This window comes from Hippichthys cyanospilos, chromosome 1 (genome assembly GCF_059441005.1).
Source record: "Hippichthys cyanospilos isolate Australia breed blue-spotted pipefish chromosome 1, RoL_Hcya_1.0, whole genome shotgun sequence".
Lineage (NCBI taxonomy): Eukaryota > Metazoa > Chordata > Actinopteri > Syngnathiformes > Syngnathidae > Hippichthys > Hippichthys cyanospilos.
The window spans coordinates 8,819,782-8,834,618 of record NC_142369.1 but is presented as its reverse complement, the minus strand read 5'-3'; the positions used below and the strand labels follow the sequence as shown (position 1 = coordinate 8,834,618).

At 45.3% G+C, this 14,837-nt stretch overlaps 1 protein-coding gene across 1 annotated transcript; it reads left to right on the top strand.

The window, feature by feature from the left end:
* Positions 1 to 374: 374 nt before the first annotated feature.
* polr2a (RNA polymerase II subunit A) lies at positions 375 to 14,455 on the top strand. The gene is made up of 28 exons (XM_088434885.1): positions 375 to 735; positions 1,306 to 1,438; positions 1,509 to 1,645; positions 1,738 to 1,911; positions 2,001 to 2,282; positions 3,293 to 3,454; positions 3,555 to 3,775; positions 3,850 to 3,982; positions 4,245 to 4,369; positions 4,507 to 4,717; positions 4,789 to 4,998; positions 5,077 to 5,245; positions 5,331 to 5,425; positions 5,506 to 5,709; positions 5,784 to 6,006; positions 6,690 to 6,873; positions 6,955 to 7,126; positions 7,208 to 7,313; positions 8,185 to 8,390; positions 8,459 to 8,722; positions 8,894 to 9,101; positions 9,288 to 9,388; positions 9,460 to 9,747; positions 10,852 to 11,055; positions 11,139 to 11,325; positions 11,405 to 11,518; positions 11,676 to 11,825; positions 11,901 to 14,455. The coding sequence occupies exons 1-28, from the start codon at positions 649 to 651 to the stop codon at positions 13,049 to 13,051; spliced, it is 5,901 nt and encodes a 1,966-aa protein (XP_088291011.1). The 5' UTR covers positions 375 to 648; the 3' UTR covers positions 13,052 to 14,455.
* Positions 14,456 to 14,837: the final 382 nt, after the last annotated feature.

Sequence of the window (14,837 nt, the reverse complement as noted above, 5' to 3'; positions counted from 1 at the left end):
GGCGGGTTTTGTCAGGAATGCTGAAATGTCGACAGTGATTGGACAACCACTTGTTCTCACACCAATCAGGGAGCGATACATTTACCATTCGCACGTTCCAACGTCTGACGTACGTATGCCTGCGCAATAGTTTGCGTGTTGGCCAATAAAAAATGGTTTTGCGCAAACCAAAGCCCGCCTTTTTTTGTGATTGGATATGAGAATGAATTCGCACGTTCATTGGCCCTACGTGAGACAAATTAATTTATTCATAGGACACACTGGCGCGACCAATAAGCGCTCTTGTAGAGGGAGTGATGTCCCACCCACCGGAGCGTCAGACCCTGTCTTCGAGACTGAGTGACCCCGTAGCAGGCGCCCAGTCTATATAAACCTTCGTTGGGCGTTCTACAGCTCAGTAGCGCTTAGAGCGCACCACGGTGCAGATCGGAAAAGGAGAAAGGGGTAGTTGGCCGTCTCCTAGTCCGATTAAAAGCACGTTTGTTTCGTTTTTAAGAGGCGACTGACAACAGAGGTCCCTGGGATACCGCCACCGGAGACATCCCGGTCACCGTTGGTGGCCTGCTCGGGACCGTGGTGAATACTTAGCAGCTGCTCCTGCTCACAAAGCGACGTGTCGAGGAAGGACGCGTCTTTTGAATAGACAAGATGCACGGACCGCCCTCCGGCGACAGCGCATGCCCCTTGCGCACGATCAACAGAGTTCAGTTCGGCATCATCAGCCCTGATGAGCTTGTAGGTCTTCTGTCTGGGGGGAACGGAGGGGAGATTGTATTTTTGCATTCGCAAATCATACACACGCCTTCCCCGAACTCGCGACTGATGTAGTTTGACATTTGTGGCAAAGGCTCGAGTTACAGTGAACAATGCTAGCCATTAGCCTAGCATAGCTCGCCGTTTTCCAAGCTCGAGCTAACGAGCACGTTCGAGGAAGTTTGCAAACTTAAAGCACATCACTTTCAGTCAAAAATTTTCATGTGGTCTCTTACGACTATTTCTTTTGCCACAAATGAACACAGTGCGCGAGATGTTTACAGTTTTTTTTCCTGTTGGCGCATTGTAATGAATGGATTAATAACTAATTATAAATAAAAATACATTGAACAATGACAGTCATGCATTTTTTTTGTTATCTCATTGATTATTCTATTGTTAATGCAACGATTAACATTTTTGTTTAAAAGACCATGTGATTTTTTTTCTTTTTATTGTACAATAATGGAAGTAACAGTGTTTCCAAATGGCTTCCAAGAGTTAATTGCTGACTTTTGTAGCCTTGACACAGATTCTCAATGTTTCCTTTAGAAACGATTGTCGGTTACAGAAGGGGGTATTAAATACCCCGAAACTACAGAAGGTGGTCGTCCGAAACTTGGTGGCCTTATGGACCCGAGACAAGGGGTCATCGAGCGAAGTGGAAGATGTCAGACGTGTGCAGGTACAATGCTGTAACAGCGTTGTAACATTTTGTGTCGGACCCTCCTATGACGTTGTTTGCTCGTTTTTAGGCAACATGACTGAATGTCCTGGGCACTTTGGACACATTGAACTGGCAAAGCCCGTCTTCCACGTCGGATTTATTTCCAAGATAATGAAGGTTATGAGATGTGTCTGCTTCTTTTGTTCCAAGCTGCTCGTGGATTCAGTAAGTTTGTATATATTTTGCTTTTTGTTGCAATTTAATGTTACTTGAGTGTGAATGTCTTGTCAATTTGACACAAAAATGATTATCTTCAGAACAATCCGAAGATCAAGGACATCCTTGCCAAATCCAAAGGGCAACCCAGGAAACGCTTGACACACGTGTATGAGCTTTGCAAAGGCAAAAATATTTGTGAAGGAGGTGAGGAAATGGATAACAAATTTGGGATGGAGCAGCAGGAGACCGAGGAAGACATCACCAAGGAAAAGGTATTTGAGAGAGGTGGCAAAAGTAATGAAAAATAATAAAAATGAGAAATCAATATTTAAAATGATGGGTTCTTCGTCGCTCTCTTCAGGGACACGGTGGCTGCGGGCGCTACCAACCCCGCATCAGACGCTCCGGCCTAGAACTGTATGCAGAGTGGAAACATGTGAACGAGGACTCACAGGAGAAGAAGATCCTGCTGAGCCCCGAGCGCGTGCACGAGATCTTCAAGCGCATTGCGGATGAAGAGGACATCATCTTGGGCATGGATCCCAAGTTCGCTCGACCGGAATGGATGATTGTCACCGTGCTACCTGTGCCTCCTCTGGCTGTCAGGCCTGCCGTAGTCATGCAAGGCTCCGCAAGGAACCAGGTGGGACTGCTAAAGTGTATATAGTAAACCCTTGCGAAAATGTTAAGTCTAGCCTAAGTATAGCTCAAACAATACAAAAAATACCATCTACAGATCGTTTTAAAGTATTGTCACTTCAGACAAATAGTTAAATGATTTAAACGTATGAATATGACTCTCATTCGGCAAAATTTGGATACTTTTGTTTACTGTGGCCAGACTGATAAGAATTTGTTTTGTATCATAACCTATTTTGGGGCCAATTTGATTAAAAACTAACAATATTAAATGAATAAAACATTTCTACAACATTATAGATATGAATGCCAGACTATTGAACTTCTACAATTCTTTGTTTTGCTAACTTTGTAGCAGAGAACATTTTATCAAAAACCTGAAGATATTTTTTGAGGGAGAGGGAATATTTTTAATGTCATTTACCTTTATCCTATGTTGTAAAGCAATAGTAAGAATCAAATTTGAGGATAAACATTGCCCAATATTTAAGCCCTAATATTGGCTCATTACATTTGCTGGGCCCTAATTAGAACAATAATCTATAAAAAAGTTTGGCCGAATTTATAATTTATAAATATGATAGCACTTTTTTTTTTTTTTTTACAGCATTCCCAATGCTTGAACAATTGTTCTCAAATCCTATACATCAAGTGCACATAAAAAAGAATAATACTCATCTATCCACCTTCCACCATCACCAATATGAGGCTGCAGCCGGCATTCAATAAGAGAGAATATTTTATTCTTGACATAGATATTTACTATTATTGTTGGCCACTGTAGCATAATGCACAATACTAAATGATATTTTATTTATGGAAATATCTTGCTCTTAAATCAATTCAACGGAATTTTATTTAATCAGCAGATGAACTGGTTATTGGAATGTTATTCTGCCAAGTATTGGAATTAACATCAGCCTTAAAAAAAATCCTATTGGTCAGGATGTGTTAAAATCACAGCAAAATAAGCTCTGGCTTCACACGATCCCACTGCAACGTCGTGTTTGACAGGATGACCTGACCCACAAGTTGGCCGACATTGTCAAAATCAACAACCAGCTGAGGCGAAACGAGCAAAGTGGCGCCGCAGCTCACGTCATCGCGGAAGACGTCAAGTTGCTCCAGTTCCACGTCGCCACAATGGTGGATAATGAACTGCCAGGCCTGCCCAGAGTAAGTTTGCGCCTTCATTTGCACACCATTCCAAAATGGTGATCAAACCATGCAAATTTTAAGACATTGTACATTTTTGTCCATATCTAACCTCTCTCAGGCAATGCAAAAGTCTGGCCGCCCTCTCAAATCGATCAAACAGCGTTTAAAGGGCAAGGAAGGCAGAGTCCGAGGCAACTTGATGGGCAAGCGTGTCGACTTCTCAGCACGAACCGTCATCACCCCGGATCCAAATCTCCAAATCGACCAAGTGGGCGTCCCACGATCTATTGCTGCAAATATGACCTTTCCAGAAATTGTCACACCCTTTAACAACGACAGGTGAGACCCATTTTCCAGGTGGGAAACATCCAGTTGCTGATAAATGATTTTATTCCGACTTGTGCTCATTTTAGACTGCAAGAATTGGTGCGACGAGGCAACAGCCAGTACCCTGGCGCCAAATACATCATCCGTGACAATGGAGACAGAATTGACCTGCGATTCCACCCCAAACCGAGTGACCTTCATTTGCAGATTGGCTACAAGGTGAGAGTCGGGTGACACTGAGGACCTTGAGAATGATATGCTTAAAAAATATCACTGGACTAGGGATAGACCTTTTTCTAGGCAAAATATTTGGCGCTCACATTCTGCATTTTGACAGAGCCCTTTTCTAAAAATCTGACAGCCAATAAGCTATTTAAAACTGTTAACTTGTTTCACTTAATTTTACAAGAGATTCTACTGACAATGGGAACACTCTGAAAATCGGTGAAATGTTAATTTACTTACTTGCCTTATCTCTTAGGTGGAAAGACACATGTGTGACGGAGACATCATCATCTTCAACAGACAGCCCACATTGCATAAAATGTCCATGATGGGGCACAGGGTCCGAATTCTCCCCTGGTCCACATTTCGACTCAATCTGAGGTATTGCTGATATTTTCAAATATATGTTTGTCAGAAAGATTTGTCATTTGTTGGGGGTTGACTGAACATGACAAGTGGCGTTGAAATGGCTGCAATGACGGTTCCATTAACTTCCCCCGGATGCTGTCTCCATCCAGTGTCACCACCCCGTACAACGCCGATTTTGACGGGGACGAGATGAACCTCCACCTGCCGCAGTCCCTCGAGACAAGAGCCGAGATCCAAGAGCTGGCCATGGTGCCGCGTATGATCGTCACGCCGCAGTCCAACAGGCCCGTCATGGGCATTGTGCAGGACACGTTGACGGCCGTGCGCAAATTCACCAAGAGAGATGTCTTCTTAGAGCGGGTGCGGATTCTGAACGGCAGACTTTTACTCCGTTGGGGTTTTCAGATAATCACGATATTCCTCAACCGCAGGGTGAAGTCATGAACCTCCTCATGTTCCTTTCCACCTGGGACGGGAAAGTGCCCCAGCCGGCCATCCTCAAGCCGCGTCCACTTTGGACCGGCAAGCAGATTTTCAGCCTGATCATTCCAGGACACATCAATGTCATCCGCACGCACAGCACCCACCCGGACGACGAAGACAGCGGTCCTTATAAACACATCTCACCCGGTGACACCAAGGTAGGTGGCGCCGTTTGTTTGCAAATCCAAATGCAACGTTGCGACAAGAAAGCTTACGTCTGGGTGTATGCCATTTAGGTGATAGTGGAAAACGGTGAATTGATAATGGGCATCCTGTGCAAAAAGTCTCTGGGAACGTCAGCTGGTTCCCTTGTCCACATTTCCTACTTGGAGATGGGACATGACATCACCAGACTGTTCTACTCAAACATCCAGACTGTGGTCAACAACTGGCTCCTCATTGAAGGCACGGCTGAAAATTACATTGTTGCAATCCGTAAGACATTATTTGGCGTTTTTCCCTTCAACGATCGTATTTTTTTTTCCCATAGGTCATTCCATTGGTATTGGTGACTCCATTGCTGATGCCAAGACTTACCTTGACATCCAGAACACAATCAAGAAAGCCAAACAGGATGTGATAGAAGTAAGTGTGAAGAATTTCACAGCAGTTATAACATCTGACCACGTTGAACAAATACCTAATTTTTAATGTTCGTCCGCCAGGTCATCGAGAAGGCCCACAATAATGAGCTGGAGCCCACCCCCGGCAACACGCTCAGGCAGACCTTTGAGAACCAGGTCAACCGTATCCTCAACGACGCCCGTGACAAAACGGGTTCCTCCGCTCAGAAGTCTCTCTCTGAATACAACAACTTCAAGTCCATGGTGGTGGCCGGATCCAAGGGCTCAAAGATTAACATCTCGCAGGTAGAGAGGTCCCCACTTCTGAGGGGAAAGGTTTGTCCCTTGGCGCAGAAAATGAATATGTTTTTGTATATTAGGTTATTGCTGTGGTGGGGCAACAAAACGTGGAGGGTAAACGAATCCCATTTGGCTTCAAACACCGGACGCTGCCTCACTTTATCAAGGATGATTACGGCCCTGAGAGTAGAGGTTTTGTGGAGAACTCCTACCTGGCTGGCCTGACGCCAACGGAGTTCTTCTTCCACGCCATGGGAGGCAGAGAGGGTCTCATTGACACGGCTGTCAAGACTGCTGAGACTGGTGAGTCGGGTCTAAATGGAGGGTGAAAAAAAAATGTTTTTTTTTGCCACTTGCTGTGGAGTGAAAATGATATCACTTATTCTTGAAGCTCAGGCACAGGTAATAACCAATCAGGGCTCAGCTTGTGACTGTCACTTGTCCAAATCCAGAAAACAGGTGAGATGTGATTGGTCTGCCTTGAGCACATGTAAAGTCATTTTCAGTTGACAAGTGACAAAATGTGTTTAAAAAAAAAAAGCTCGGAAGTTGTATATGAAACATGATTTAGCCATCAAATTTCTGACAAAACCTTTTAGTGCTGAAAATATCTGAAGAAAGTGGACTATCCCTTTAAGAGCAGATGCTGGACTTTGGACCACACTTTGGACAGAAATGCACATAGGGGAGCATTCTGGAATTATTGTTTCCTCTTGAATTTCATTTGGAACCATGAATGGAAATAGTATCTAATGTTTACAAATCATCATTTCATGAAAACTGGAAGTGATAAAGCCACAGATCTTTTTAGATTATTACCTGATTTATGACTGATTTACAGTAGATCTACGTGACCCTTGTTTGACTAAATTTTGTGACGTTACCATAGTGAACTTGTGAATCACTCATCAATGTTTTCAGACAACCAAAAATGATGTATAATTATTATATATATATTCAATCTAAAATAACGTACACTTATCTAGGTTACATCCAGCGGCGTCTGATCAAGTCCATGGAGTCGGTGATGGTCAAGTATGACGGCACGGTGAGAAACTCCATCAACCAGGTGGTGCAGCTACGTTACGGTGAGGACGGCCTGGCGGGAGAGAATGTCGAGTTCCAAAATATGGCGACGCTCAAACCATCAAACAAAGCCTTTGAAAAGAAGTACGTCTCGTATCCGTGCGTCTTCCCTAACTTCATTTTACTAGGAACGGCCGTCATTGAAATGCTGACCCGTCTGTCTAGGTTCAAGTTTGACTGCACCAACGAACGAGCGTTGAGACGGACGCTCCAGGAGGACGTCGTGAAAGACGTGATGACCAACGCCCACGTGCAAGGCACACTGGAGAGGGAGTTTGAGAAGATGAAAGAGGACAGGGAAAATCTCCGAACCATTTTCCCGACGGGCGACAGCAAGGTGCGCCTCTGCTTCTGCCATCATATCTTGGTCCTCTCTCATCCTTTCAATGTGCGTGCAATTCTCCCTCCTTACCTATAGGTGGTGCTGCCGTGCAATTTGGCAAGGATGATTTGGAACGCTCAGAAGATTTTCCGCATCAACACTCGGACTCCGACGGATCTCAATCCAATTAGGGTTGTGGAAGGTTCGTTGGCAAATTATTTTTCAATTCATTCAACCTTGCTCATGACTAACTTGATGACTAATGGTCATTGCAACTAAGGATGTTCTTTAACACTTGTACCCCTAGTACTTTTAATTATGGATTGATGAGTACTGATTCCAAGTATCAGTATCCAGCCGATACCTGGCCTTATTTCAAGGTATCGGTACTCGTAATAGCAGCTGATACTTGTATCAACAGGTCTCTTCGAGCAGTTAAGATAACGGAGAAGAAATTGCAAATCAGAAGAAGATTTCCGCTAATTTATTATATTTTAGAAGGAAAATGCTATATTGAAATATATAGGTCTGCTTTGAAAATTTCTACTAATATGAGGTGAGTATTGGTGTCAGTCTGAGTGGTGTCGAACTTCTAATTCTCATACAGAACATTTCGCCCCAAAAAACAATGGATAACTTTAAAGAGAGGCCTATATCCAATGACAGCAATTCACGCCAAAGGGATAGTAAACTCATTTAGGTATCTTCAGCAGTAAAACATTAATTTCGTCCACAAATAACTTATAACTAAATTATTTTTCATTTACGAACCATGCTAACAAATTAATTAAAATCAAAATAATTCTTAACTGCTAATGACTGCTAAAGAAATGTACCTTCCTTTTTAAAATTGCAAGGCATCGTCAATTTTCAATGCTAAAACAGCTACAATTAAGCGACCTATATCGGTCAACGGCTGCTGTTGTGATACCTTGAAATAAGCCTGGAATCAGCACGATACCTCGTATCTGCCGTGTCTAATTGTGACATGACTGGACTTGGCCAAGATAAAATGAATCGGCACTTTGTGGAAACTTGAAGGTTAAGACATGACCTACTCAATACTTCTTCAGGTGTTCAGGAGCTGAGTAAGAAGCTGGTGATTGTGAACGGCGAAGACCGACTCAGCAGGCAAGCCCAGGAGAACGCCACGCTTCTCTTCAACATCCACCTGCGCTCCACGCTCTGCTCCAAGCGCATGACGGAGGAGTTCCGGCTCACCACCGAGGCGTTCGACTGGCTGCTGGGAGAAATCGAGACCAAGTTTAACCATTCTATCGTGAGTTGAGCGTTTTGCGGGTCTCTTACCGGGTAGCCGTTCATAACGAGTACCCTTCCTTCCCCCAGGCTCATCCGGGCGAAATGGTTGGCGCTCTGGCCGCTCAGTCTCTTGGAGAACCGGCCACCCAGATGACATTGAACACCTTCCATTACGCCGGCGTGTCGGCCAAGAACGTGACACTGGGCGTGCCCCGTCTGAAAGAGTTGATCAACATTTCCAAGAAGCCCAAAACCCCCTCGCTGACGGTCTTCCTTCTGGGCCAGGCTGCGAGGGATGCAGAGAGAGCCAAAGACATCCTCTGTCGCTTGGAGCACACCACACTAAGAAAGGTGAATGGAAACGACATATTTTAATGATTTTTTTTCATCAATGCGCTGATTAACTTGTGAATGGAATTTTATTGTGCTGTTAAGCAGTAAAAAGAAGAAAGTGAACTTTCTTGCTCCATCGGTCCTCGTTTCGTGTCTGCAAAACTAAAAAAAAATCACATTTCGTTTCAGGTGACTGCCAACACTGCCATCTACTACGACCCCAACCCTCAGAACACGGTGGTGGCCGAAGACCAGGAATGGGTCAACGTATACTACGAGATGCCGGATTTCGACGTGACGCGCATTTCTCCGTGGTTGCTGCGCATCGAGCTCGACCGCAAGCACATGACCGATCGCAAGCTGACCATGGAGCAGATTGCGGAAAAGATCAACGCAGGTGCGTTTGTGGATTTTTGCATCGCTGATATGACAATCATGGCTCGCTTTTAACGAGGGATCGACCCATTGTCTGACGGGCTGATTATCAGGGCCCATATTCGCCATATTGATGCATATCAGAAAAAAAAAAACAACATATTGGTCGATCTCTATTTTTAACACCTGCCCCTGCACATTCTCTAAGGTTTCGGAGACGACCTGAACTGCATCTTTAACGACGACAATGCAGAAAAGCTCGTTCTTCGAATCCGAATCATGAAGAGCGACGAGAACAAGTTCCAAGAGGCGAGTGATAATCTCAGAGGCGGCAATACGTTCGAGTCGCAATAGTAACCTCAATTTACATTGTTGGCCAGGACGAAGAGGTCGTGGACAAAATGGACGACGACGTCTTCCTGAGGTGCATCGAGTCCAACATGCTGACGGACATGACGCTTCAAGGCATCGAGCAGATCAGCAAGGTGTACATGCACCTGCCCCAGACGGACAACAAGAAGAAAATCATCATCACCGAGGACGGCGAGTTCAAGGCGTTGCAGGAGTGGATCCTCGAGACGGACGGGGTCAGCCTCATGAGGGTCTTGAGCGAAAAGGACGTCGATCCTGTCAGGACCACGTCCAATGACATCGTGGAGATCTTCACGGTAGGGCCGAGCAATTGATGACATTCGAATGGACGTCACAACGGGGGCACTAAGAGTGCTATTTGGAAAGCGGAAATATGCTTCAATTTGTTTAGTTGGTTGGCTTTGTTTTACATTTAGAATGAATGTAGTTACTTATATAGTATCTAGATACATTTCGGATAAAAACCGCAGCAAGTTACCTTAGTGTAATCCCAACCCAGAAGACTAAAACACAGGTAAATCTGACATTATTTGTTAGGAGTGCAACTAACAATGATTTTAATAATGAAATAATCTTTTGAATAAGTTAATTCAACAATAGGACCTTATTTCAAATTGACAGTGCAATAAATGGAGTAAACTAAGAATCACTTCATGGTTTAGTTTGTAATCTTGTCACGAAAAGAAATGTGCAAAGTACGGGCAAATCTTTGCAAATGTGATTTGATTCAATTCAAAGATAAATTTGACTTACACAGAGGATTGCAGAAATAGAATGTTTACTAATTGAAACGCCTAATATTTGCACTGAACTGGGTCACAAAACATTTAAAAAAAAAGATTAGTTCATTGATTGTGTTTAACAAATACAAAGGAAGAACACCTTAAAGTGACAATATTTAAGATTTGGAATGGTTTTCATGAAAAATGAAAAAATGATTTTATATTTGGAAAAACTTGCAAATAAATGTGTTCTTAACAACCAACAGTATGCTTTAAATATAATCGTAGGTCTAGTTATCATTAAATTATATCACATGGGGCGTGGCAGTCCTCCATGTCCGTTATAGCTACGGACAGCCAAAGGAGGGTTGTGTATTGCTGCATTTACCGTAATGCCCCTAAATCTATATATTATTTTTCCAAAATCGAACACATATGCTCCCTAAATGCTATCAGAATTGTATTTAGGGTAAATCTTCACTTAATATTGGAAGGTACTTTATTAAATCTTTATTGAAGTGGCCAAAGCATAAAGGGCTAAATTCATACAGGGATGTCAAATTTGTGGCATCATATTCTAAACTTTAAATTAGCCCAGTGGAAAGATCTTGAGAAGTAATTGTTTTGGTTTTATCACAATTTGAGAATCACCTGTCTACGCATCCTTCTGTAATGCAGGTGCTTGGAATTGAGGCTGTGCGGAAGGCACTGGAGAGGGAGTTGTACCATGTCATCTCCTTCGACGGTTCCTACGTCAACTACCGTCACTTGGCTCTTCTGTGCGACACCATGACGTGCCGCGGTCACCTGATGGCCATCACGCGTCACGGCATCAACCGGCAAGACACGGGGCCGCTCATGAAGTGTTCCTTTGAGGAGACGGTGAGAGGATGGCTCGGTCTTCGCTTGGAAACCAAGCTCCTTCAAAGAATCGCAGTTGAACGCCCGTCCTCCCCTTGCTACAGGTGGATGTGTTGATGGAGGCGTCGTCTCACGGAGAAAGCGATCCGATGAAGGGCGTGTCCGAGAACATTATGCTGGGCCAGCTCGCTCCCGCCGGAACAGGCTGCTTTGACCTGCTCCTGGATGCGGAAAAGTGCAAGTACGGCATGGAGATCCCAACAAACATACCCGGCATCAGCGTCGCCGGCCGTAAGTGCAAATGATTTCAAGAGGTTTTCTTTTTTTGTTTGGCGAGACGGTTTCTAAGTGGTCTCTTTTGTTCTTTTAGCCACCGGAATGTTCTTTGGCTCCGTGCCGAGTCCCATGAGTGGCCGGTCCCCTGCCATGACTCCTTGGAACACTGGCGCAACACCGGCCCATGGCGCCTGGTCGCCCAGTGTTGGTGAGTGGAATCACAAAGTCAACATTTCGCTGGTTTTGGAAAGTTTTTTCCGCCATATTCATTACGGGATGTTTTATTTTTCAAGGTGCTCCTCAAATGTTTCTGTGTTAGCGCTACCAGGGTCACTCTAAATTGTGACCTTCCATTTGTCTTCCAGGAAGCGGCATGACCCCCGGGGCAGCAGGCTTCTCCCCGAGTGCGGCGTCAGATGCCAGCGGCTTCTCTCCAGGTTATTCCCCGGCTTGGTCGCCCACGCCTGGGTCGCCTGGATCTCCCGGGCCTGCCAGCCCTTACATCCCATCTCCAGGTGAGTGAAATTTTGGCGCTGAAATGAGCTAAGAAAAAGTGATGACACGAATGTAAATGCACCTTTTCTTTCCAGGTGGCGCCATGTCACCCAACTACTCCCCCACGTCGCCCGCCTACGAGCCCCGCTCCCCCGGCGGCTACACCCCCCAGAGCCCAGGCTACTCGCCGACGTCGCCTTCATATTCTCCAACATCTCCCTCCTACTCCCCTACCAGCCCCAATTACAGCCCGACGTCTCCCTCATACTCTCCGACCTCGCCCAGTTACTCCCCCACATCTCCCTCTTATTCCCCCACGTCGCCTTCGTATTCGCCAACGTCCCCGTCCTATTCGCCTACCTCGCCATCTTACTCCCCGACGTCTCCCTCCTACTCGCCCACGTCGCCCAGCTACAGCCCCACTTCGCCCAGCTACAGCCCAACGTCGCCCAGCTACTCGCCCACCTCCCCTTCTTACTCGCCCACCTCGCCGTCGTACTCCCCCACGTCTCCGTCATACTCTCCGACCTCGCCGTCTTACTCCCCCACTTCTCCCTCCTACTCGCCGACGAGCCCCAGCTACAGCCCCACGTCGCCCAACTACACGCCCACCTCACCCAGCTACTCCCCCACGTCGCCTTCTTACTCTCCCACGTCCCCCTCCTACTCGCCGACCTCCCCCAACTACACGCCCACCAGCCCCAACTACTCTCCCACCTCCCCCTCCTACTCGCCAACCTCGCCGTCTTACTCCCCCTCCAGTCCGCGTTACACCCCGCAGTCGCCCACCTATACGCCCAGCTCCCCTTCATACAGTCCCAGCTCCCCCTCTTACTCGCCCACCTCGCCTAAATACACCCCGACGTCCCCCTCATACAGTCCCAGCTCGCCTGAGTACACCCCCACCTCTCCCAAATACTCCCCAACATCACCCAAGTACTCCCCCACTTCGCCCAAGTACTCGCCGACATCCCCTACTTATTCTCCAACGACGCCCAAATACAGCCCCACCTCGCCCACCTATTCCCCCACCTCCCCAACTTACACGCCCACCAGCCCCAAATACTCGCCCACCTCGCCGACGTACTCCCCCACTTCTCCGACGTACTCCCCCACGTCGCCCAAGTACTCGCCAACTAGCCCCAAAGGCTCCACCTACAGCCCCACCTCGCCCGGATACAGCCCCACCTCTCCAACCTACAGTCCGGCCATCAGCCCCGACGACAGCGACGAGGAGAACAACTGAGGAGCCGCGGAGAAGGAGGGCTTGAGGGCGGACATCGCCTGGAGAGCCCCTCACATGTTTTTTTGACCACGTGGCCAGTTTGTCCTGCGTTTGCGTACGCAAATAGTCCAAACTACTATTTGAAAGAGAAACTGCTTTGCCTGAAATGGGCGGGGAAAAGGCTGCCTTTTTCAGTTTTAGAAATGCCCCCCAACCCCCACCCACCAGGAAAAATCCAGAAAGTGAAAGGAAGCTACCTTTTTTTTTTTCCTCTTTATTGTTCACTGCGTTTAACCTCTGAAATGTTGGCCGCAAAGCTTTTCTGGAAAGGCGAATGTTTCGCCAGAAGCTTTTTCAGAACAAGGATTGTAATTTGCTTTGGCGATAGATGGAGGAACGGTTGCCCCTACCACTGCCCCCCCCCACCCCAACTTTTTTTTTTTTTTTTTTTTTAGCTGCTTCTTTGGCAGCGTCACTGACCATGACGCATCCTTCACACCCGAAAGACCTAATGATGTCTTTAACAGCTACCAGCACCCTCCCATCCTCTGGCATCTTGGAGGCTTTTGCATTAAAGGCAAAAAAAAAGACATTAAAAAAATGATATGTATTCCTTAATGCAGGGAATATTTTTTGTCTTTAATTTTGACATGAAGTAATGGGTGGTACTTTGGGCATCATCTGCATGAGGGGTAATTCATGTAAATCCAACTGTTAGGTTGTAATATTTGCAGGCCCTCCGGGGTCTTACTTAAGTTTTGCCCTGTTTTGTTTAAATCGATTTGACTATTCCATGTATTTAAAGCAGAAGGTTTAACTACTATTCCGTGTGAATATGATTTTAGTTTTTTTTTGTTGTTTTTGCTTTTCCTCACTTGCTTTTTTTTTTTTTTTGGGTGACTCAAGTTCATATGAATAGAGACAAACACTTTTAAGTCGCCAAAGTTGTGATCCTACACGGTCGACAAGGGTCCTCTTCTTGTGTTTGTTTTGATTAACCAGCCACGAGATATGTGGCTTCAATATGACTGTTTTTTTCAAGATATTGTCTCATTCATTTAACAAGGTTGACTTTGTTACCCTTTTCGCGCTTCATTTGTTGTTTTACTTAGCGATGTCTGGAGGAATCATTCATTCTGTAAGTTCTGACAGACTCCGCAAAAGGAATAAATAGAAGCGGTGAATTTTATTTTTTGTTTCCACTTGGTAAACTTTTGTGTCCACTTCACTTGCCTTGTCAGGAGCGCTGTCCAGCATGTTCAGAAACATTAGCTTATTCGTACGGGCATCACAAGGCAAGACAGGGTTTCATGCAGAAGAAAGAAGGAAATAAATGTGCCGCTGTATAGCAATCATTTCACAATGTTAATGTGTTGTCTGTTATGTTTTTGACCTGGGGAAAAAAATAAAAAGTTTTACAACAAATGTGCATTTTGTTTTGTCGCGATCTGCTACTGGCAATATTTTGTAATGTTTAACAATTTTTTACAATTCCATATCAGTCTGGAAAATGTATACTGTACTTAAAAATATGAACTCGCTGTTAAAAAGAAAACGTGATTTAAAAAAAAAAATTATTAAGAATATTGGCGTTCGTTAATTGGCTCCCAAGAAAGCACAACTGCGTGTTGCACCTGCGTATCACACCAGAGGAGGCCGTTGTCGTACGTATAAAGAATTGGTAGTGGGAGTAAAGCAAGTAAAAAAAAAAAAAAAAAACACTTGTCTTGAGCGAAGTGTGTCGAATCAGTGCAGCCACAAAGCAAAACGTAGTTCGATGACGTAAACAAAGCCCTTTTTACAGCTC

Excerpts from the sequence above, each read along its gene's own strand:
- polr2a (XM_088434885.1), top strand. The coding sequence starts at position 649 with ATGCACGGACCGCCCTCCGGCGACAGCGCATGCCCCTTGCGCACGATC. Across the intron at positions 3,983-4,244 it reads ATTTGCAGATTGGCTACAAG|GTGGAAAGACACATGTGTGA; the intron begins GTGAGAGTCGGG and ends CTTATCTCTTAG. Across the intron at positions 6,874-6,954 it reads AACAAAGCCTTTGAAAAGAA|GTTCAAGTTTGACTGCACCA; the intron begins GTACGTCTCGTA and ends CCGTCTGTCTAG.